Below are 24334 nucleotides of genomic sequence, written 5' to 3'. Positions count from 1 at the left end.
ATTTCCAAATATTTTTGTACTCTTGGAGAACAATAACGTCCTGCCTGCAACATGGTAACAAAAAAGACATAGACTGAACTTCAGCTGTAGCTTAGCCAGTGTCTTTTACAGTTTCAGCATTCCAGCCTTGTTTTTGCATTTAATACCTCATCTAATGAAGGAAAGCCTCCAACACAACGTCTTTACTATCCCAACAAATTGTCCTGCCACCTCTGGTGACTCATGAACATGCATTCCAACAATTCCCACTTCCTTTGCCCTTCTTAATATCCTTCCATTTATTGTGTATTCCCTTGCTTTGTTTACTCTTCCCAAACCTTATTCGGATGGAATACCATTTGCCACTTTTCTGCCCATACAACAATTAATTTACATCATTTTGCGGTTGTTAATCATCCTCTTTACGATCAACTTCCCAGAAAATTTCCCGAACATGCCTCCCACGTCGGAGTCTAAATAATTAAAATTTGCCACAAACGACAAAGATCCAACACCGAGCCCCAACACCACTGGAAACCGTTTGCCACTCACAAAAGACATGTATTGATCATTACCCTTTGTTTCCTGTCCCCGAGCCAATGTTGAACCCAACTCGCCACTTACCCCATATCCCTTGAGTTTTTTTTTCTGTGCTGCGAGGGATCTTGTTAACATGAGGAAATCTTTTGCAGGCCACTTATCTAACTGAGATCTACTCTAATCCACAATCTCTACTTGGTCTGTATTTTGATGTGAATTACAGGCTACCAAACAATATTGGAGGGAGTGGTGGAATATCTGTAGTCCATTCAAAGACATAATGGAGGCTTCACATCTAAAATGCCACAACTTGTCTGCAATCTTTATAAATACTGATTGATTGATAAAAACCAAAAGAACTGCGGATGCTGTAAATCAGGAACAAAAACAAAGTTGCTGGAAAAGCTCAGCAGGTCTGGCATCATCTGTGGAGGAGAAAACAGAGTTAACGTTTCGGGTCCAGTGACCCTTCCTCAGATTGATTGATCTCCTGTGCATTTCTTTGAATTTTCTTTCTTTGCTCGAGGGGGAAAGTAAAAAGCATTGCTGAATACAGCTCTAAGAAATGAAGCGTACAAAAAGATTAACATTGAGCTAACACAGGAAATAATGGCTGTAAGTTAGATTGGCTGCAAAAACAGACACCCATAACAACCTACCAGGCAGGCACATTTACAAATAGCAATACAAGGCCATTGTTGCTCATTAATCTTTTATTACGCTGTTGGCACAGTATCCTGTCCAGAGATTATGCATATTAATGTTGCAACATACTACATCATTAGGAAAAGATGCCACTGATTTGTTGCCAAGCCAAAATGATTATTTTTCTTCCTCTCTCTGTGAGGAAACACATTATAGAGGAAATCCACCACTCTTGTGTCTTCACTGAGTTCTGAAGGGTCACTGGACCCAAAATGTTAACTCTGCTTTCTCTCCACAGATGTTGCCAGACCTGTCAAGTTTTTCCATGCAATTTCTGTTTTTGTTTCAGAGCTATTTCACCTGTTGCAAAGTCAATGCAGCTGTTTCAGACTCCTTCTAGTCATGCTGCTGCATTGAGCTACAGTTGTAAACAAGACCAGCTTTATTGTAACTATCTTAAACAGCACCCTTTCCCACTTTAGGAGACAAGAGGAGAATTAATTCCTGGTTTATTGTTACTGGCTTGTAAAGTTCCAATCAGGCTCATTTTTCTTTTGACTTGGCTTGTCATTGGTTGATCTTTTGAGCATCTCCCAAGATCAAGCAACATTGGCCTCCTATTCTGCAGCTTCATTTTTTATTCCTCAAAATTTTACTTTAACAGGAATTTACCACACCCAATATGATATGAGCTGTCTGTGTATAATCCAAGCCCAAAGATCTGTGTATCAAAAATCAACTTGTTCAGTCACAGAGAGAGCTGTGGCAGGAACTGACAACCCCAAGTTGATGTCATCCTTAAAGTGAGGGACAGATAACAGTGGCATATGCATGAAGCTTGATGTGAAGTTATAAATAGCTATGACAATAGCTATTACAGACAGGAACCAAACAAGCTCTTCACTTGTTTCTAGCCATTCAGATATAAATTAGACCTGCACCAGAAAATCTAGTCTGAGGAGTTTTACTTAGTCTGTATCTCTTCTCAACAGTTAGCTGCAAAATCCCTTCTTTTTAACCCTGTGAACAAGTGAGGTACACAGCCAAATCATCTCAATATTCTTCACCACCTAAGCATTTACGGTGATCACAGCTAAAATTTATGTCTGACTTCCCTGTGATACTCTGTGTCAATTGAGATCAATTAAACAGATTTGTAATACAATGTGGCAACCTCATACTCTGCATTAATTCCGGCTTGTTGTGTAAATTCATTGAGCCATCCAGTGGATGACACCGTATAGCTCTTTAATCCATTTTCAGGTTTGGTGGTTGCAGTCATAAGGCCAAAATCCTATTTTTGTATTTAAGCGATTCCATCAAATAAGCAGGTTACTCCACCCCGCCTAGAGCAATCTCACAGTCAACTTACCTTGCTTAAGGCAAGGTCCCATTGCTCACATTTTTTTGTCATAACTCACATAGCTGCAACCATTCAGGCAAATGGAAAATATTCCATCACATGCTTTGTAGAGGGGGACAGGCTCTGGGGAGTCCGGGTACGTTTCACTCATCACAAATATCCAACCGATAACTTTTCAAGTGGCAAAGGCATGTATGTAGCTAGTCCACTTCAGCCTCCAGTCAATGCTGACTCCCAGTATAAAGACACATGGCTGTGAAAATGCCATTTAATGTTATGGGCCAATGGCTAATTCACACCTCAATGACCATCCCCATTAAGGGAAAGCCTAACCACCTCCCCTTGATAGTCAGTTTCCATTAGTAAATCCCCATACATTAACATTCATGAGGCCACCATTGACTTAAAACATTAACATAAACACTGCACCAAAAGGGTAGGTAAGAAGCTGAGTATTTTGCATCTAATAACTCATTTCTCCAAAGCTATGTTACCATTTATAAGGCACGTGTCAGGACTGTAATGGAATACTCTCTAGATGCATGGTTGAATGCACCTCCAACGACACTCAGTACTTTACATCACCCAGAGCAAACCAGCCTGCTTGATCCATACCTGGAAAACACTGGCAGTGTGTAACATATACAAGATGCACTGCAGCAACTTGCCAAAGCTCCTTTGACGGTACCTCCAAAACCTCTACCACCTAGAAGGATGACTTATCACCTCCAAGCCACACAAAATCATGTTTAGAACTGTATCATCACTTTATTACCCTGGGTGAAATATCTGGAACTTCAATCAGAATTGTGGCTGTACCTAAATCACTCAGGAAGCAGTAGTTAAAGACGCCTCACCACCATTTTCTCAAAGGTAATTTGGGATGTGCAACAAGTGCCCTCTAGTTGAAGATGGCCATTGCCCAGTATGAGAGTGACACAAATGTTATTCCTGCTTAATTTTTTCTAGGTCATGCTACCAAAGGGCACTAATTGCAACACTGCCTGAGTAATTACAAATGGAGCTGATTGATGAAACATCAGTGAACAGCCCCACCTTATGATGGACAGACATTACATAAACAGGCTTGCAAAGAGGAGGCAAAGGATGACGATGGAGAGATATTTTTGTGATTGGAAGCCTGTGACTAGTGGTGCACCACAGGGATCAGTGCTGGAACCCCTGCTGTTTGTTATGTATATTAATGACTTGAATGTGAATGTACAAAGTATTATTAGTAAGTTTGCAGATGACATGAAAATTGGGGTGTTGTTGATACTGAGGAGGATGGTCTCAGGCTCCAGCCTGATATTGATCAGAGCAATAGCAGATGGAATTTAATCCTGATAAGTGCGAGGTGATGCATTTTAGGAATAATAAGGGAAGAATATACACAACGAATGGTAGGTCTCTAGGGAGTACTGAGGAACAAAGGGACCTCGATGTACAAGTCTATAGAACCCTGAAGGTATCAGCACAACAGACAGGATGGTGAAGACGACAAATGGGATATTTGCCTTCGTTAGCTGGGGCATACAACATAGGAGCAGGGAAGTCTTGTTGCAACTTTATAGAGCATTGGCTAGGCTACACATGGAATACTGTGTGCAGTTCTGGTCACCACGTTACCAGAAGGACGTGATTACATTGGAGAGGGTGCATAGGAGATTTACTAGGATGTCACCTGGGATGGAAAGTCTCAGTTATGACATGTGACTAGATAAGCTGGGTTTGTTTTCCCTGGAGCAGAGGCGGCGAAGGTGAGATCTGATTGGGCTATACAAAATTATGAGAGGAATACATAGGATGGATCGTGAGAATCTTTTCCTCATGGCAGACTTGACTAAGACTAGATGGCATAAGTTTAAAGTGAAGAGTCAGTGGTTTGGAGGGAATCTGAGGAAAAATCTTTTCACCTAGAGGGTGGCAGACATATGGAATGCACTGCCTGAGAGGGTGGTGGTGGTGGAGGCAGGCACTTTTGCAAAATATGAGTGTTATCTGGACAAGGAGTTAAAACGTCAGGGCTTTGGACCAAGTTAAGGTAAATGGGATTATCATAGTTTGATGTTTGTTGGTTGGCATAGGCATGATGAGCCTATGACTCGATGACTGATGGGCTATGCTGTATGACTCTATAAATCAGACAACATTATTATCACAGTTTCAGTAGCACTGTCAATACCTACAACATAGTCAAACAAATTTTAAAGGCACCTCATTCATCTGCAAGTTTGGAGGCTAGTTATGGAGGGAATAATGTAAAAATGGCAAAAGATCAGCATATAACTTATTTTCGCCTCGATTCATTTCTCTATTTCAAGTGTAGACATTGTGCAATCGTTTATTTCATTCTCTAGTTTACAGATTTCCACAACTGAAAATCAAACAAACTGCATTCAGATGGCTTGTACCATGAAATCTATGGTTTACATAAAAAACTCACTTTAAAACAAGACTAGGCATGAAAATTGTTGTTAACAACAGGAAGTCACTTAAAGCAACTGTAGAATATCCTGTTCAAAATTATCCAGAACTGATGTTGGTTGTGGAAAGACTTTAAGAAGTCAATACCAGTTCTTAGCAGTTTTAAATCTCTTTAGTCTTTTTGAATATATTTTTGGAGCCTGGCTATACAAAAAGTACCTTGCATAAAATCAGGCTTGAATGCAAGAATCATGAGCACTTGAGAATCTTTGATGCAGTTATTTCTGGTTTGCAGTAGAAATATTGCTCAAGATTTTGCAAAATATGTAGAAGAGCTTTAAGGAAAACCCTGACAATTCAGGACAAGATAAGCCAAGAACTGTTCTGAATAAGAGCACTAACCTCTTCACCAATTGACAACATAGAATAAAGTATGTTTTCCATAGTAATCATTTATTCAAAGAAATGACCCAAGTTTGAGAGCAACGTAGCATTCTTCAACTGTCTGCATGTGTTGGTAAAGTCGGTATTTGTTCTGTAAACTTCTCAGTTTAACAAGTATATCAATCTATCAATGGGATGGTTGACTTTTAGGCATCCAGGCAAACAGATACTAGACACAATAAATATATTATGGGGGGGGGGGCCCAATTTCCAAACTGTCCCTCTATAAAATTTCTTGCAAAGATGTTGGATAGGAATGGGGCACATTCAACAGAGTCATCTCTGGACAATTAAACTGTTCTGTGGAGCCAAGAGGAGCAGGAGTGCCCCCCGCTCCCCGCCGCTATCCTCAAGAACTTTACAGACCTTATTGGTTATCTCTGCAGCACTATCTGCACTGTCTGATAATTGTCACTTCCAAAGCCTCCTCCCTGAACCAGTCAGTCAGCTGCTATCAGCTGCCTGAAACAGATTCTTGTCATGCTGTAGGTTCTCTACAGTGCTGTCAGTCATTTCCATCCGAGTTTCCTTTTCATCCTCCAAATGACTGGAATTTGATTTAATAAGCATGTACAAATGCAACTTCAGGCTACACAACAACAGTAATTCAAATTCAGAAAACAAAAATCTGATAAGTGTCTTTGAAGGAGTACATTTGCAAAGAAAAAACACTTCTCATTTGTAGTGCTTCACTGAAATTCCAGAACATTTACTAAAATATTATTTCAGTATTAACAGCAATGAAGTTACAAAAGAAAGGCTGCGTGACTTACCTACTACAAATGTTATGGCTCCTAGTACTACCACCAACACCAGCATCAAAGGAGCTATAAGTAACTTTCCAGCTGTAAAACGAAAATTGTTCTTAGAGAGATTGTGTATAAAGACATATCCTTCCTTCCCTATCACCTTAGCAATAAAGCATAAACATATTTATAACTGTTATTAGAACTTAGGTGCAGACACACAAACACACAGTCTCGGTATCAGTTTAGATGTCAAAGATGTTGGCATTGATTCCTAGCATAATATTGACAGTAAAGTTGACACTTGGAATATTAAAAGTCGTACTTGCCTCATTTTATGTCCCAAATAACTCAACCAATGCTTTATAAATTGTGCTGGAGGAGAAGGGGATTATTTAATGCAGAAATGCAGAAATTGATACAAGAATCATTTCTAAGTTGCCTGTAAGCTTTCAATAAAAAGAATCCAAAACTGTTTCATTCTATTTCTTTTCTGATTTTTCTGAAGGCATTGTGTCTTACGTGTGTCCATTCTTTACAGTTGAGCTTGGGTGCTTGCATGGATCATGACTGAGCCATTTCAATCCTCACTTATCCACCTCCTAGTTGTCAGATAGCAATTAGGAATAACATGTAACTCATGTTTCCAATTTTATTGTGATTAGCTAGCACAGTGCAAACCACAATTTGAACCTAAGAACTTTTTTTTGTCTGTAGAGATCAGCTAGTCAATGCCTTGACCATTTGTGCAGTGCGTGGGAAATATTAAAAATTGGTTATTTTAATCCTGCTGCTGCTGTACACGGGTTCACAGCACAAAACAGCCTAGAATTTGGTACTACCTGACTGGCTGGCAGAAGAGATGGACAAGTTTATGACAATGCAATGGGGGATACTTTATTGAGCTTCTTGCCCACATTGAGCACATTATTGCTGCAAAAAGACACTGCAATTTAATGTCATTAGATATTACAAAGGATTTGCAAATGATTGGGAGAAACTGTATTTATTACCAAGTTCTAGGAGATGCTACCCCTAGGGTTTAGGATTTTATTAAATCTTCCAAATAATTAACTAGCAGTGTTATGAACCATCTTGCTCACTGTGCCAAGATTATTTCTTGTTTCCTTTCTTCCTATTGTATGTAATTCTACATCCTTTCCAGAGGAAAAAGCAGGCAAGAATTTGCATTTACACAGCTTTTGATGAAGTCCTTGGGTTTTTCAGTGACTCATGACAAGGAATTATTTTAGGGAGCATAAATAATAACAAAGTTGCTGGAAAAGCCCAGCAGGTCTGGCAGCATCTGTGAAGGGAAAAATGGTTCATGTTTCGGATCTGGTGACCCTTTCTCAGAACTTGGTTCTGTTTTTTCCTTCACAGATGCTGCCAGACCTAATGAGCTTTTCCAGCAACTTTGGTTTTGTTCCTGCTTTACAGCATTCACAGTTCTTTCAGTTTTTATTTTAAGGAGCATAGAATCTGTGAATGAAAAATACTAAGGCATATCTAATTTCCTTTGACTGTTATATATGAGTCAAATTGAGGGCGCAGTGGGGATAAATGGGCTGCAGAGACAGTGAGAGTACAGCCAGGGGTAAATGGTAAGATTGAGACCAACAGCAGTGATAAGATTGGCACACAGGCAGCGAGAGCAGGACCAGTAGATAACACATCAGGGGAAGGGATGCCCACCAAAACAAGAAGGCAGATTGCTACCTGAATGGCTGTATATTGGGAGAGGGGAGTGTGCAGTGGGACCTGAGCGTCCTTGTGCACCAGTTGCTGAAGGTAAGCATGCAGGTGCAGCAGGGGGTAAAGAAGGCAAATGGTGTGTTGGCCTTCATTGCGAGAGGTTTCGAGTATAGGAGCAGGGATGTGTTGTTGCAGTTATACAGGGCCTTGTTGAGACCACACCTAGAATAATGTGTACAGTTTTGGCCTCCTTTTCTGAGGAAGGATGCTCTTGCTCTCGAGGGAGTGCAGCAAAGGTTTACCAGGCTGATTCTGGGGATGGCAGGTCTGACGTATGAGGAAAGATTGACTGGGTTGGGATTGTTTTTGCTGGAATTCAGACAAATGAGGGTGTAATCTCATACAGACTTATAAAATTCAAACAGGACTAGACATGGTAGATGCAGGGAGGATGTTCCTGATAGTGGGTGTGTCCAGAACCAGGGGTCACAGTATGAGGATTCGGGGTAGACGATTTTGAATGGAGATGAGGAGACATTTCTTCACCAGAAGAGTGGTGAGCCTGTGGAATTCATTACCACAGGAAGTAGTTGATGCCAAAACATTAAATGTATTCAAGAGACGACTAGATATAGCACTTGGGGTGAATGGGATCAACGGTTATGGGGAGAAAGCAGGATTAGGCTATGTAGTTGGATGATCAGCCAAGAATGGCAGAGCAGGCTCAAAGGGCCAAATGGCCTCCTCCTGCTCCTATCTTCTACGTTTCTATAGTAATCCCCGGTCTCCAATCACCTTGGTTATATCTGCCACTGGCCAAATTCCTTGCCTCGTCAAACTAGTGGCAGGGTAACAGCCATCCCACATGAGATTATTTCACACACAGGCACCTTTGATTCTCTCCAAATTAAATTTGGGATGTCAGAACCCTTTAGAGATGACCCCAGCAGTGACAGCACTGAGCTCTGGCAATGACATTGGTATCCTGACCGAGACACAACTGGCAAGAGAAGATAGTTTATACACGTTCTTCTGGAAGAACTCCTCCAACCCCATTGGGATGCCACCCCCAGGAAAAACAAACTAGTGGATCATTTCAGTGAGCCTCTGTGGGAGAAACAAGTGCCTCATGATGCTTTGAGTCACCTAGAAGCAATAAACCACAGTCAATGACTGAATCTCAACCCCAGCAACAACAAATGAGGCCAAAGATGCATTTTACTCTAGCTTTGATCAATTATCCTGTGACGCAAAGCAAGGTGAGCTGATACTCCCTTGGTGATTTCAAAGCCAGAGTTAAAAGGGATACAAACATCTGGAAAGGGGCAGGGGCCAAGCAAGGTGTAGGAAATGCTATCAGCTACAGAGTACTCGCCTCCTGGCAAAATACCCAGAGTATGACCTTGTCACAGCTAAAAGCTTTTTGTTTCAGAGAGGCTAATGCAAAAGCTCATGACAACACCCTCACTTCAGACACTGGCATCTGCTCAACTATGAACAATGGGCCGTAAGAATATTCCCATCACCCGCACCATGATGGGAGGTGGTAACTGCTGGACTGAGCTTCACTAATCCAGTCCTCCGTCTCCTGGCCCAAAATTGGCAGTGGCTGCAGAAGCATCTCCACAGGAAATTTAACTTTGATGGACTCATGGAACCTGCTGAGAAAGATCAAGTCAGACAATGCAAAATCTAAAATAAACAGCACTTGCAAGGAGACGTAAGCTTCCTCTACCAGAAAACATCAAAACCAGTTTGACGAGCATGACTAGGAGATCTAGGAGCTATTAACCCTCAGGCATAAGGAGTTCCTGAACTGGACACACCATCAAAACATGAGGGAAAGAAAGAGGTGTATAGATAAATGAAGGTCCAGTTCCAACAAAATCCCACGATGTGCAGAACAGATAGTAGACAGAAAGAGTGCAGCAAATCCAACCTCGTGAACAGCTATGACATGTGTAGATTCTTCACCATGGTCAAACCACCTACTGAGTGCTAAGGACGGAGTGGTGAACATCAAGGACAGAGAGGCTGTTCGAAGATCTCCTCGTCCAAGACTCAGTCCTTATCTGAAAAGTCCTTCACCACATCTAGAGTATGCAATCTGTCACTACTTCATGCACAACCTCAACCCGAAATGAAGTTGAAAAGGTTATTGGTAGACTCAGAACCAAGGGAGCTGACCCAGGCAGAATACTTGCCAAAATTCTAAAAGATGGCAGACAAGCACTCTTGTACACGTGACTTGATCTCCCTCCTTTGGAGGCAGGACAGCATACATGGGGATCTCCAATGTGCCACAATTCTGGCAATCGTGAATTATGAAATGCTGCAAATCATCACACACCTCACTTCAAACTCTATAATAATAATGTATACTGGACCTTTGTTCAACTCCTAGAAGAATCCTTTTTATCAGAAGCATATGAACATTCAGACTGGGAGTAGTAGAAGGTCAAGTGAAGGTCCTTTGCTCAGCCATTCAATAAGGGTCATGGCTGATCCGACTAAGGCCTTAACTCCATGTTCAGACTTAACTCAGATAAGCTTTAACATCCTTGTCTGTCCATCTACCTCATCTACCTCAGCCTCGACCTCCACTGTTCTCTTGGCTACAAAGTTCCAAAAACTGTCTTCATCTCTGTCTTCAGAGGCAAACTTTTATTTGAAGACTGCTGCATAGTTCCCAGCCACAAGACAAAACATCCTTTCAGCATCCGTCCTCTCAATCCCCTCAGCATCATATATGTTTTAATAAAATAGAATAAAATACTGTGGATGCTGGAGATCTAAAACAAACAAAAACAGGATTCCTGGAGAAGCTCAGCATCTGGCAGTACCTGTGAAGAGAAAGATCCTTCTTTGAGGGGTGGACATGAGAACATGAATGTTGTTTTCTCTTTACAGATGCTGCCAAACCTGCTGAATTTCTCCAGTAAATTCTATTTTTGTTTGTATGTCATATCTTTCTGTAAGTTTGACTCTATTCTTCTAAACTCCAATGGATACAGGCCTAACTTGCCCAGCCTCTCTCATAAGGTAACCCCGCCCATCCCAGGAATCCATTGTGAGCGTTCTCTGAACTGCCTCTAATGCAAGGTTTTGGAGTGCCTCTAATGCATTTATAACCTTTCTTAAATAAGGATCCAAAACTGTACAGAGCATTCCAGACATTGTCTCACTAATGCTCTTTAAAAATGGAGAAAACATAGCTATTTTTATACTCCATTCCCTCTACAAAATGCAACATTCCATTTGACCTCTTAATAATTTGTAGTATCACCTTACCAACATTTTGCAATTCATTTACCAGGACAGACAGATCTCTGCAACTCGCTCTCCCTATTAAATAATATGCATTTTTTTCTCTGCTTCCTGCTAATATGGACAAGCTGACATTTTCCTATATTGTACTCCATCTGCCAAATTTTTGTCTACTCAATTAATCCATCCATATCCCGTTGCACACAAGTCCGCTTCAAAACTTACTTTCCTGCCTATCTTTGTGTCATCAGCAAATTTAAGAACCATACATTCAGACCCACTATCCAAGCTTTTGACATATTTTGTGAATAACTGAAACCCACAGCTCTGATCCTCAAGGCATTCCAGTTGTTCTATCTTGCTTTGGATGTATTTGAAGCTTTGTTGGTGTTTTGTCTCTTGTACTTCTTCATCTTGAAACTGCAATCACTCACAGTATCAGCAAACAGTTGGGAATTACATAGACTCCTCTTGGCTGCAGAGAAATGCTATACGGTAGGGAGTTCCTCAGTTGTCCCATCACATCCCATCATTAGGGCGATCTGGCTTTGAGGAATTACTGAGCTAAAAAGCATGGTCATTCGATACACATGGAGCTGACTCTCGCAAGCCTTAAATGAGACTTTTTTCGCTCTCTGACTGCACGCAGAATAACAGTACATTCTGGCTCAAATTAAAAAAAGAAAACTAATGCAATGAATGCCTTTTAGAACCCAGGACTTTACAAAATGCTTTACAACAAATTACTAATTTTGATGTACAGTCACTGTTGTAAAGCAGGAAATAAAGCATTACTGACCTCAATGATCTGTTGTTCCAACATATTTATGATTAGCAAATAAGATTCAATTCAGGATTTTTCCTGCAATGTCTACAGACCCTCACAAGTACAGTAACCCACGCTTGTAACCCATATCAGTCAGAAGCTGACCTTGAATTTTAACTTTCCCCTTGAACATTGAGAGAACTCTTAATTCCTTCACATTCTGTGCCTTGTGAGAATTCCCTGGAGAGTGAACATAAACTTGAACATTTCTTTGGCAGTGGCAACAAGCACATGATTTGAGAATGCAGAAATAGGTCTGTGGATAAAAAGGCAGATACTGGTCAGAGGTGCACAAATGTTTTTGGGAATGCAATTATTGATACCCTTATATTCTTAAGAATGCCACATTCTTGGTAAACCCTGATCTGCTTCTCCCAGCTGTTGTTATACACCGCTGGTGCATTTTACACATGCAGATGTGCAGTGGAAGACAGGATCTGACACCACAATGATTGTGTGAAAATTGCTGCGTGAAATTAATGAACCTCCCTACACCCTGGAAGAGCACAATGCGTCTGGACCAGCCAGTGCTGGAAGTTTTGTTTTAAATGGAATTTTTTTTTTATATAGAATCCCTACAGTGTGCAAACAGGCCCTTCAGCCCAACAAGTCCACACCGATCCTGAGAGCATCCCACCCAGACCCATCCCCCTATAACCCACTTAACCTACACATCCCTGAATATTATGGGCAATTTAGCATGGCCAATCCACCTACCCTGCACATCTTTGGACTGTGGGAGGAAACCGGAGCACCCGGAGGAAACCCACGCAGACACAGGGAGAATGTGCAAACTCCACACAGACAGTCACCCGAGGCTGGAATTGAACCCGGGTCCCTGGTGCTGTGAGGCAGCAGTGCTAACCAAAACAGAAAGTGGAGTCCCAGGTAGATTGGATAGTGAAGAAGGTATGCTTGCCTTTATTGGTCAGTGCATTGAGTAAAGGAGTTGGGAAGTCATGTTGTAGCTGTACAGGACATTGGTTAGGTCACTTTTGGAACACTGCATTCAGTTCTAGTCTCCCTGCTGCAGGAAGTATGTTGTGAAACTTGCAAGGGTTCAGCAAAGATTTACAAGGATGTTGCCAGGGTTGGAGGGTTTGAGCTATAGAAAGAGGCTGAATAGGCTGGGACTATTTTCCCTGCAGCATTGGAGGCTGAGGGGTGACCTTATAGAGGTTTATAAAATCATGAGGGGCATGGATAGCGTGGATAGACAAGGTCTTTTCTTCAGGGTAGCAGAGTCCAACACGAGAGGACATAGGTTTAAGGGACCTGAGGGGCAACTTTTTCACACAGAGGGTGGTGTGTGTGTGGAATGAGCTGCCAGAGGAAGTCGTGGAGGCTGGTACAGTTACAACATTTAAAAAGCATCTGGATGGTTACATGAATAGGAAGGGTATGGAGGGATAGGGGCCAAATGTTGGCAAATGGAACTGGATTTATTTAGGATATCTGGTCGGCATGGACGAGTTGGACCAGAGGGTCTGTTTCTGTGCTGTATATCTCCATGACTCTATGACTCTAAAACAGTTTACTGTCCAAAGTAATGTGCTGGTTAGGTGGATTGGCCATGCTAAGTTGCCTCGTAGTGTCCAGGGAGGTGTAGGCTCTGTGGATTAGCTGTGGTACATGTGGGCTTACAGGTATGGGGTCTAGATGTGATGCTCTCCGGAGGATCGGTGCAGACTTGATGGGCAGAATGGCCTCTATCTACACTGTAGGGATTCTATGATTCAATGAAAATAGATATTAAACTAGAAAGGGTGCAGCAAAGATTTACTAAGGTGCTATCTGGATTAGAAGGTTTGAATTACAAGGCGAGGTTGCGTCGGCTGGGACCTTTTTCCCTGGAGTGTAGGAGACTGAGGGGTGACCTTACAGAGGTCTATAAAATCATGAGAGGCACAGATAAGGTAGATGGCCAACAGTTTTTCCCAACTTGGTGGAGTCTAAAACTAGAGGGCATAGGTTTAAGGCGAGAGGGGAAAGATACAAAATGGTCCAGAGAGCAGGACTATCTTTTCACACAGAGCTTGGTGAGCATCTGGAATGGGCTGCCAGAGTTAGTGGTGGAAGTGAGTTCAATTCTGTCATTTAAGAAACATTTAGACAGGAACACGGATGGGATAGGTATGGAAGGATATGGACCAAACACAGGCAAATGTCACTTGTTTAAACTGTGAAAATTGGATGGCATGGGCAAGCTGAAGGGCATGTTTCCTTGCTGTAGATTTCTAAGACACAGAAGTGCTGGAACTCGAGAGTAGGTACAATGGGGCACTTTAATTACCTGGATAAAGACTAGACTAGTGGTTGTTCAAAGGGTAGAGGGGGACGAGAGTTCCTAGAGTTTGTTCAGGAAAATTTTATGCAGCAATATATTTCCTGTCTGACGAGAAATGAAGCATTGCTGGACTTTGTTTTTCAGAATGGGGTGGGACAAGTGGATTAAATAGAATTAGACAAACAGTTAGGTGACAACGATCATTGTGTCATATAGCACAGATTGGTTAAAGTGCAGGGAACAATCCAAAGTAAGTGTAATTAACCAAGGAAAGTCAGCTGCAATGGGACAAGAATGGATCTGGCCAAGATATTTTAGCAGGCAAAACTCATGGGCTGCCTTTAAAGAAGAGACAGTTCAAGTACAGTCAAAATATTCCTATGAAGAGAAAGGCAGGACAAACAAATCCAAAGCCCCCGAATGAAGGAGGAGGTAAAGATTGAAATAAAGGAAGAAAATTGTGCCGAGAGCTGTCAGTCAGATCAGATTATTGAGAAGCAGGTCAAATGTAGAATTTTTAAAAGGGGAATTGAAGAAACAAAAAGAGACAGTATGAGAAGATAATGGTTGTCAACATAAAAAGGAATTCAAAAGTCTTCTACAGTGATGGAAATAGTAAAATGGCGTTCAGAGGATGTTGGTGTTCGATTAGTGACCAAAAAGGGGATTTATGAATGGAAGCAGAGGACATGGCTGAAGTATTAAACAAATATTTTGTATTGGTTTATACCAATGACGATGCTGCTGCTCAGATCTTGGTCAAAAAAGGTGGTTCTGAAGCTTGAAAGGTTTGAAATTGATTGAAATGGTGGCATTGGTTAGACTGTTTATTTGTTATCATGAAGATACTGCTAAAGGCACAGCATACTGCAAAGGCAATGGGCCCCTGACAACATTCCAGCAGTGACACTGAAGACTGTGCCCAGAACCTGCTACACCTTTAGCCAAGCATTTCTAGCACAGTTACAACACCGGCACCTACCTGACAATGTAGAAAATTACCCGGGTATGTCTGAATTCAAGAAGTAGGACAATTACCGTCCTTCATTCTAGTCTCAATCGTCAATGGTTTGCAGACGACACCAAAACTGGTGACACAGTAGACAGTCAGGAAGGTTTTCTAAGATTACAAAGGGATCTTGATCATATGGGTCAATCGACTGAAAAATGGCAGATGGAGTTCAATCTGGATAAATGCAAGGTAATGCATTTTAGTCCAACAAACAAGGGTAGGGCTTATACAATTAATGGTAGGGCCTTGGGTAGTGTTGTCGAACAGAGGGACCAAGGGGTGCAGGTACATAATTCTTTGAAGTTTGTGTCACATTTAGACAGGGTGGTTAAAAAGGCGTTTGGCATGCTTGCCTTCGTTGCTCAGTGCTTTGAGTATAGGAGTTGGGAAGCCATGTTGAGGTTGTACAGGATATGGGTGAGGCCTCGTTTGGAATACTGTGTCCAGTTATGGTCGCCCTGTTATAGGAAGTAGAGGGTTTAAAAGAGATTTACCAGGATGCTGCCAGGTCTGGAAGGTTCGAGTTACAAACAAAGGCCGGATAGGCTGGGACATTTTTCACTGGAGTGTAGGAGGTAGAGAGGTGATCTTGCAGAAGTTTCTAAAATAATGAGGGGTATAGATAGAGTTAATACTAGTTGTTTTTTTTCCTTAGAATGGGGGATTTTAAAACTGGGGAGCACATTTTTAAAGGAGAGAGGAGAGAGATTTAAAAAAGACAATAGAGGCAAACTTCTTACACAGAAGGTGGTTTGCATGTGGATTGAACTTCCTGAAGAAGTGATGGATGCGGATACGATTACAACGTTTAACAGACATTTGAATAATTACATGAATAGGAAAGGTTTGGAGGGATATGGGGCAGGAGCAGGAAGTTGGGACTAGTTTAGTTTGGGATTATGTTCGGCATGGATTGGTTGGACTGAAGGATCCGTTTCCGTGATGACTCTATGACTATGACTCCAAGATGGAAGGGGTCATCAACAGTGTTATCGAGTGGCACTTGTTTAGCAATAACCTGCTCACTGATGCTCATTTTAGGTTCTGCCAGGGCCACTCATCTCTTGACCACATTGCAGCCTTAGTTCAAACATGGACTGAAGAGGTCAGGTGACAATGACTGCCCTTGCCATCAATGCCACAAGTATACAGTTGAGAAGTCTCACAAAACTGCAGTCAATGGGAATCATGGGGCATATTCTCCGTTGGTTGGAGTCATGCCTGACACAAAAGAAGTTGGTTGTGGTCATTGGAGGTCAACATCTAAGTTCCAGGACATCTCTGCAAGAGTTCCTCAGAGCAGTATCTAAGTCGCAATCATCTTCAGCTGCTTCATTAATGATATTCCTTCCATCAGAAAGGTTAGATGTGAGGACATTTGCAAATAATTGCACAAAATTCAGCACCATTCACAACACCATAGATGCTCCGAAATCTGTATCCATATTCAGCAAGACCCAGACAACATTCAGGATTGAGTTGACTAGTGGCTAGTAACAGTAATACTAGATAAATGCCAGTAATGACCACACTCAGTATGAGAGAATCTAACTAGCTAGCTCCTCCTACATTCAATAACAGTACCAGCACTGAATCCCCCACTATCAATATTCTGGAAGTTGACTACAAACTGAACTGGACTAGCCACAGTATTTACATAAATATTGTGGTTGCAAGAGCTACTCAGACACTAGGATGTTTGCAATGAGTAATTCACCTCATGACTCTGCAAAGTCTATCCACTATGTGCAAGTCACAAGTCAGAATTATGATAGAATATTTCCTCTTGCTTGGACGAGTGAAGGGAATGAGTTATAGTTCCTCATCAAGACAGTGTGTTATTTGGAGGGGAACTTGCAGGATTTTTCAATCCAACACATGCCTTTAAACTTTCCCTTATAGATAGTAGAGCTTGGAAGGTGCTATTGAAGGAAAGTTGTTGCAACACTACACTTGCACCAAAGTATGAATGTATGTGAAACCACTTTCAACTGAAGTAAAAGTGGTTGTGCAATTGGCTTATAACAGAAAGATTAATACTTGTTTTCACTGACATAAAATATATTCTTATTCCACCAAAAGCATACAGCCTCTATATTTAATTCTAACTTGTATTTATGTCACTATATAAATATGGAACAATGGAATGGTCAAAATCCAACCAAACTAATCTGCAAAATTGGCAAAAAATCTATTGTCAACATTCAACAAGTTTGGACTGAAGTGCACTTACTTAATTACAGTCTATATTTTATGTTTTTTTTCCCTATATTCATTCATGGGATGAGGGTGCTGCTGGCTAGGGCAGCATTTATTGCCCATCCCTAATTGCCCAGAGGGTAGGTTAAGAGTCAACCACATTGCTGTGGGTCTGGAGTCACATATAGGCCAGACCAGGTAAGGATGGCAGTTTCCTTTCCTAAAGGTCATTAGTGAACCAGATGGGTTTTTCCAACAATTGACAACGTACTCACGACCATCTAGGTATTTTTTGAATTCATATTCCATCATTTGCTGTGGCGGGAGTCGAACCCCGGTTCCCAGAATGTAATGTGGGTCTCTGGATTAACAGTCCAACGATAGTACCACTAGGCCATTTCCTCCCCATATTTACAGGCAGTGTAAAGATTGTGCTAACATACAATTTAGTTATTAAAAATTAACAGGGAGTTTTATATAATATTACACTATACATACTACATTATTTATTTGACTGTATCAAGAATTTAGCTTTTAAGAACAACAGCAGCAAATTCACATAATACTTGACAAATCACCAACTACATTTTATCAGAATAATGTATTCAAAAAGCACCTTTAACATCATAAAATATTCAAGGCACTTGTCAGGAGCATTATACAGTAACATTTAACAGCAAACTGCTCATGGGGTAATTGCCCAAAAGGTTTGAGCAAAGATGTTGGTTTTAAGGACACACTTTGAGAGAAAAAAGTGAGGCAGTTCTGGGAGAAAATTCCAGGATTTAGAAAATAGTCACTGAAGGCATGACCATTAATGGTAGACAATTAAGATCAATGAAGCTCAAGAAGTCATAATTAGAGAAGCCATGAAATAACTTGCAAACACACTTGAGAATTTTAAAATAAATGTATCCCTTGACCAGTGACAGTCAGCAAGCAATGGAGTGGTAGGTAAACAGTGCTTGGTACATGCAGCGTCACGGAGAGTTGAGTTTTGGACGACCTCAAGTTTGAAAAGTCTAAAATATGGGATGCCAACCAGGAGTGGACAGGAAGAGTCAAGTCGAGAAGTAACAAAAAAGCACGAACAAGGGTTTCAGCATCGAATGAGCTGTAGAAAGGTGGAACTGAATGAATTCACATAGGTAGAAATGGGCAGTCTTAATGAAGGCATGTGATTGGAAGCTCATCTCAGCGTTGATTTTAGACCAAGGTTGCAAACTCCAACACAAGCTTAATAAACAGTGTATTACAATAGGTGAAGGAACAAATCTGGAAACAAATAAGTGATACCATCAGATTTTGGGACCCAGTCTTATTCCACTGTCTCTCTCCTACATCAATCCCATCAGGCACCAAAAGAACAGATTTCAGCTGAGAAGGCCTCACTGCCTTCAGTACCCATCACAAATACAGTTCCTTAGTAAACGTTCTCTCGCTCCAGAGCAACTGTTCAAGGCTAAATCAGACTGGTCGCAAACTTGTTGCTGCATTTTCCAAGAAAGTGCCTCTCTTTATTATTGTGTGTCCACCAGTACCTTAGCGCTAAATATTAATTATTGATGAGTTTCATTGTTCTTCACAGTAAATGGCAGTATACTCTTGTATGTCCTTTGTTTAAATAGTCAACAATGATTGCATCCAAAGGAGAGAAAGATGTTCCAGTACAAAAAAATGCAAGTTAATCAGATTATTTACCAGGACAGACTGATTGGAGAGGATTGTAAACCTGTACAAATGGCACTATGTAGATGGCTGTCGAGAATCAAAAGCTTTAGATGGCGATCAGCATTCAGTCCTGTAATGAGCTGACATCACGAGGTGCAAGCTAGTCTTATTGATTAATTATGTAATACATGACAGATAGTTTTTTTCTCGTTTTCCTTGCATTCAAAAACTTAATAAAGATCGAGTTTGTACTTTCTTTCTTAAAAAGTGTGATATTCACAAAGGAAATTTCCTTCCCCTTTCCCACTACACTTAAAGCCTAAAACAATTAAAATCTGCTGCTTACCACAGACAGAACCCCGGACTAATCTTCGTAAATGTGGCCTGTCAGGGAGGTAGCGATACTTGCATCCAAAAATACTTAGGTTTGAAGTATGGTCGCCAAAGAAACGAAGCTGCCGGTATGTCTCCCCACAACGGTAGCAAAAGTTGGTGTTGCACTGTGAGCAGTTCATGTGATCACAGCCTTCCGTCCTCTGGATGTGAATCTTTTAATGTAGTTGTTTATAAAGAAAACAAAAAATTACCAGCATTAGGTTTCAGTATTATTCATAATTTTAAAGAAATATCACAGAAAACTCTAGAAGGAGTTAAGCTTTGTGCCTACAGCTCTCAATCCACACAGCACATCAGTTCAGTCATTTATTAAACCCATTAGAAGTGATGAAGAGTTTTCTTACTCCCTCCCCATAACACTGAGCTTAGGGGCATATGCAGCTACATCTCCAAGAGGGATAATTTTGCTGTAAAAGTATTCCACTCAAGCATCCACCATCACGATGGTGGCAAGCAAGCTTACTGTGGGCTTGCAGCTTTAATTAAAAGTTAATAAGGGTGCTCTGTCATAGCTCAAGATCTGAACAATAGGGTACACTCTCCAGTTTGGCTGCTGTTGGTCTAACAGGTACAAATTGCACACATTCTCTGAAGTGTTTTCTTTGTCTCCTCAGGTTGGAAGAGGATAGAGTCTAAAAAAGTTTATGAAGTTAAATGAAATAGGGTAACAAGGTGGCAACTATATATAATATGGGAGATATTTTAGTAGGCAAGATAGCAAAGGAGAATACTTTTTGAATGAGAAGCTATTAAATAGTTGGTGTTCAGAGGGCTCTGGGTGTTCTTTGTACATGAAGACTGAAAGTTAACATACAGGTACAGCCGAGAAAAGGGAAGATATTTTTAATCAACCTATTCAGATACAATCCAGGACAGGTGGAACCATAGGCAAAGGCTGTTTTTTATTGCAAGATGGTTAAGGGTACAAGAGTAAGGAAACTTTTCTGCAACTGCAGTGTTTTGATGAGTCCACATCAGGCATATAGATTTTCATAAATAAATTCTTGGGTCTTAGTGTAATCAATAAGGCCTGTATTTATTACCAACTTAATTTCCCTTGATAGGGTAGCTGTGAGTTACTTTCTTGAACTGTTGCATCTACCTGGGGCGGCGCGGTGGCACAGCAGTTAGCACTGCTGCCTCGCAGCACCAGGGACTCGGGTTCAATTCCAGCTTCGGGCGACTGTCTGTGTGGAGTTTGCACATTCTCCCAGTGTCTGCGTGGGTTTCCTCTGGGTGCTCCGGTTTCCTCCCACAGTCCAAAGATGTGCAGGCTAAGTGGATTGGCCATGCTAAACTGCCCATCGTGTTCAGGGATGTGTAGATTAGGTGGGTTATAGGGGGATGGGTTTGGGTGGGTGCTCCTTGGGTCAGTGTGGACTTGTTGGGCCAAAGGGCCCGTTTCCACACTGTCGGGATTCTATGATCTATGATCTACCTGGTATTGATACAGCCACAGAGCTGCTAGGGAGGGAGTTCCTGGATTTTTGACAGTGATAGTGAAGAATCCACGATCGAGTTCCAACATAGTTTGGCCTATAACTTGGAGAAGGCCTTGCTGCAGTTGACGTTTCTACATGCCTGCATGGCATTCTATTTCTTCCAGGTGGTAGGGGTCATGGGTTTGGAAGGTGCTGTCAAAGAAGCCTTCATATGTCGCCACAGTACATCTTGAAGATGGTATAGACTGCAGCCACTGTGCATTAGTGGTACAGACAGTGAATACGTAAGATGGTGTTGATCAAATGAGCTGCTTGTTCATACAGTAGGAAACATTCTTCAGTATTTATTTGGTCTCCTTACCCAAGGAAGGATATACTTCCTTTATGCAATCAAAGCTCACTGGATGGAAAACATCTCCCATCTCAGGAGTTAACGTGGAGGTGGGGAGATTGAGGAACATGTGCCTACACTCTCTTGTGGTGATGGTGTAAAAGAAAGGGGAAACGATGTAGGGCTGAGGTGAGGAGAAATTTCTTCACTCAAAACTTCAAAGCTTCATAATCCTCTAAGTCCCAGAGGGCTAAGAATGCTCAGTTGATTAGGACATTCAAGGCTGAGATTGACATAAATTTGGGCTTTAAGGGAAGTGGTGTTAAGGCCAAAGATCATCTATAATCTTATTGAATGGAAAAGCAGGGACAAAAGGCCATACGGTCTCTTGGGTACAGAATTCCAAGGATGCTTAACCCTCTAAATGAAGATATTTCTCCTAACATTAATAGTAAATGGTCGAAATCTTATCTTGAGACTCTTACCTAGTTCAAAATTCTCCAAAGACAGGAAATAACTTCTCAGCAATTATCCCTACAAGCCTTCTCAGGGTCATGTCAATGAATACGAGCAAACAACACTTCAATGAGTTTACCTGCTATTCTTCTACACTCCAAAGAACATGCACCCATTCTACTTAATCCCTCCTTATAGAATACCTTCTTATCCCAGAAATAAATCTAGTTAACCATAACTGCATATCCTCTAAGGCAAGTTTCATATTAAGAAAGCTGTACGCAGTTTTCCAGATGTGGTCTCACTAAAGCCCCATGTAACTGCAAAAAGATTTCTTCATTTTTGCATTCCCAACCCCTTGCAGCAAAGGCCAGCAAACCAATTACCTTCCTAATTGCATGTTATACCTGAAAGTTAACTTTGTGATTCACACACATGGATTCCAAAATTCTTTCAAAAACCAACAGAATGGTACATCGGTCAATTTATTAGCAAACAGAAAAGTTGTGTGGGCAGAGAATGATTCTAATTTTAAAAAGGAACTGCGGATGCTGGAAATCTGAAACAGAAACAGAAATTTATAGAATCCCTGCAGTGTGGGAGCAGGCCATTCTGCCCATCAAGTCCACACTGACCCTTCGAAGAGCAACCCATCCAGACCCACCACCCCCATCATATCTCTGTAAACCTGCACTTCCCATGGCCAATCCACTTAACCTGCACATCTTTGTACTGTGGGAGGAAACCCATGCAGACACGGGGAGAATGTGCACAGACAGTCACCCGAGGCTGGAATTGAACCCAGGTCCCTGGCACTGTGAGGCAGCAGTGCTAACCACTGGGCCACTGTGCCGCCCCGGATATCTACATGGAGATTGCTGGAGAAATTGCTGAGGAAGCTCAGCAGAGAAATGATTTTTAGTTCTGAACAAGGATCACTGGATTCAAAATGTTAATTCTGCTTTCTCTCTACAGGTGCTACCAGATCTGCTGAGTTTCTCCATCAATTTCTGTTTTTGTTCCAGATTCGAGCTAATTCTTTTATAAACTACTGCAAAGGCTCACGGAAACTCAATTTACATTGAATATAATCTGCACCAAAAACTGATCTTTTAAGAGAATTGCAGGGGAAAACATAACATAACACAAAATCCAGGCTAGGATATCACTTCTTCACTGTACAAAATTGTGGGGCACAACTAGTGAGCTGTTAACAATTCAAAAAAAAAGCCCAACATTCTGCGCACAAATAATACAATACATTATTAATTAACCTAGTTTTAAACTCACCTTGCATTTTGGGCATTTCTGAGCATTTCTTTGTCCGTGTTCAATCTCACTAGCCCAGTGACGCAAGAGCTTATCTCCCTTTCTGTATTCTTTGCAGTTTAGTCCTTCATGCCAAGGCGCATGACACTTAAAGCACCAAACAAATTGGCACACAGGACACTGAATCTGTAAGATCAAGGCATAAAATATAGTAGAACAATCACATTGTCAGGAAGAGAGAGAGGGGAGACTTTTCAGAAGGCTTGAGAAAAGGAAAATCAGGCCTATAAGAAAAATCCTTAAAATGAACTTAAAATGTACTCTGTCTACAATTTTAAGCTACTAGTTTCCTTTAAACATGGCCCTGGTATTGTCTGCTTGAAGGGGCTTTACAGTAAAAAATAATCAGTAAAAACCCATGACACACATTACATTTAAAATTCAGAGTCAGAACAGATGGGATTAGGTGGTAATGTGGCTGGGATGGAAGTGTTTGACAGCAGGGACATGGATCAGCTTAGATATTAAACTAAAATTAACATATCGAGATAGAAAATAAAGAAAAGCAGTACACAGAGAGTGAATTGCACTATCAGAGTTAGAAATTGAAATAGAGGTCATGAAAACAATAATAGGCTTGTTGCATGGTTGAAAGAACAGGAAATATAAAGGATTCTGTGCATAGAATAGAGGTGAATTGTTTAATTTCTACACATCAGTTGGCTTTTGATATTGTACATCACAAAACCTCTATTAGTCCACAAGATAAGGAGGCATTGATTCGGAGAAAAGCTTCTGAAAGGAACAAAACCAGCTAATTAGTGACTAGATCTATACTGATATGGAAAAAGGTATTCTGAGAGTTTCTACTAAGGAAAAATACCGACAGCCCCAAAGACATGCAGAGTATTTTCCTCCAAAATAGAATTGTGTCCCAGGGCACCAGGATCTGGAGGATTGCTAAATAATTCTGTGAAGCACTTCTTCAAATTGACAATGGTTATAATAATTATAGCAGGAGCTCACTGGACAAAGAAGAAAGCGATTGTTACCTGTGCATAAAGAAAAGCAAACTAAATCTTTGACTGCATAAGCAGAAAGATAGCATACAAAGTCAGGAAGTGCTAAGTCGCCTGCTGAGGGTACTAATCTGGCCATCTATAATATTACAGAAATGACAGTCTTGTTCCGATATCAACAAAGAAATTAGGAAGCAACCAACCACATACCTTAGTTACAAGGAGAGGTTTACTCCAGGGAAGAGGGAATATTGTTTCAATATTAACATATCTTAAAGAACAGGTAGACTAAGCACGAGTAATATATTTTGGAGATTCCA

General features: G+C 41.1%; 1 protein-coding gene across 1 annotated transcript in view; it reads right to left on the bottom strand.

Annotated features, from left to right (window-relative positions):
* Positions 1-369: 369 nt before the first annotated feature.
* rnf217 (ring finger protein 217) overlaps positions 370-24334 on the bottom strand; it is a 70760-nt gene continuing 46795 nt past the window's right edge. The window contains exons 3-6 of the mRNA XM_048597038.1: positions 23017-23181; positions 19448-19649; positions 6172-6243; positions 370-452 (exon numbers count right to left, since the gene is read on the bottom strand). Coding sequence (XP_048452995.1) covers positions 370-452; positions 6172-6243; positions 19448-19649; positions 23017-23181 — 522 coding nt within the window. The remainder of the gene's footprint in view (positions 453-6171; positions 6244-19447; positions 19650-23016; positions 23182-24334) is intronic.

The sequence above is a fragment of the Rhincodon typus genome, chromosome 5 (assembly GCF_021869965.1).
Source record: "Rhincodon typus isolate 14 chromosome 5, sRhiTyp1.1, whole genome shotgun sequence".
Classification (NCBI taxonomy): Eukaryota; Metazoa; Chordata; class Chondrichthyes; order Orectolobiformes; family Rhincodontidae; genus Rhincodon; species Rhincodon typus.
Note: the sequence above shows the minus strand (reverse complement) of the source record. Positions and strands in the feature narration are given on the sequence as shown.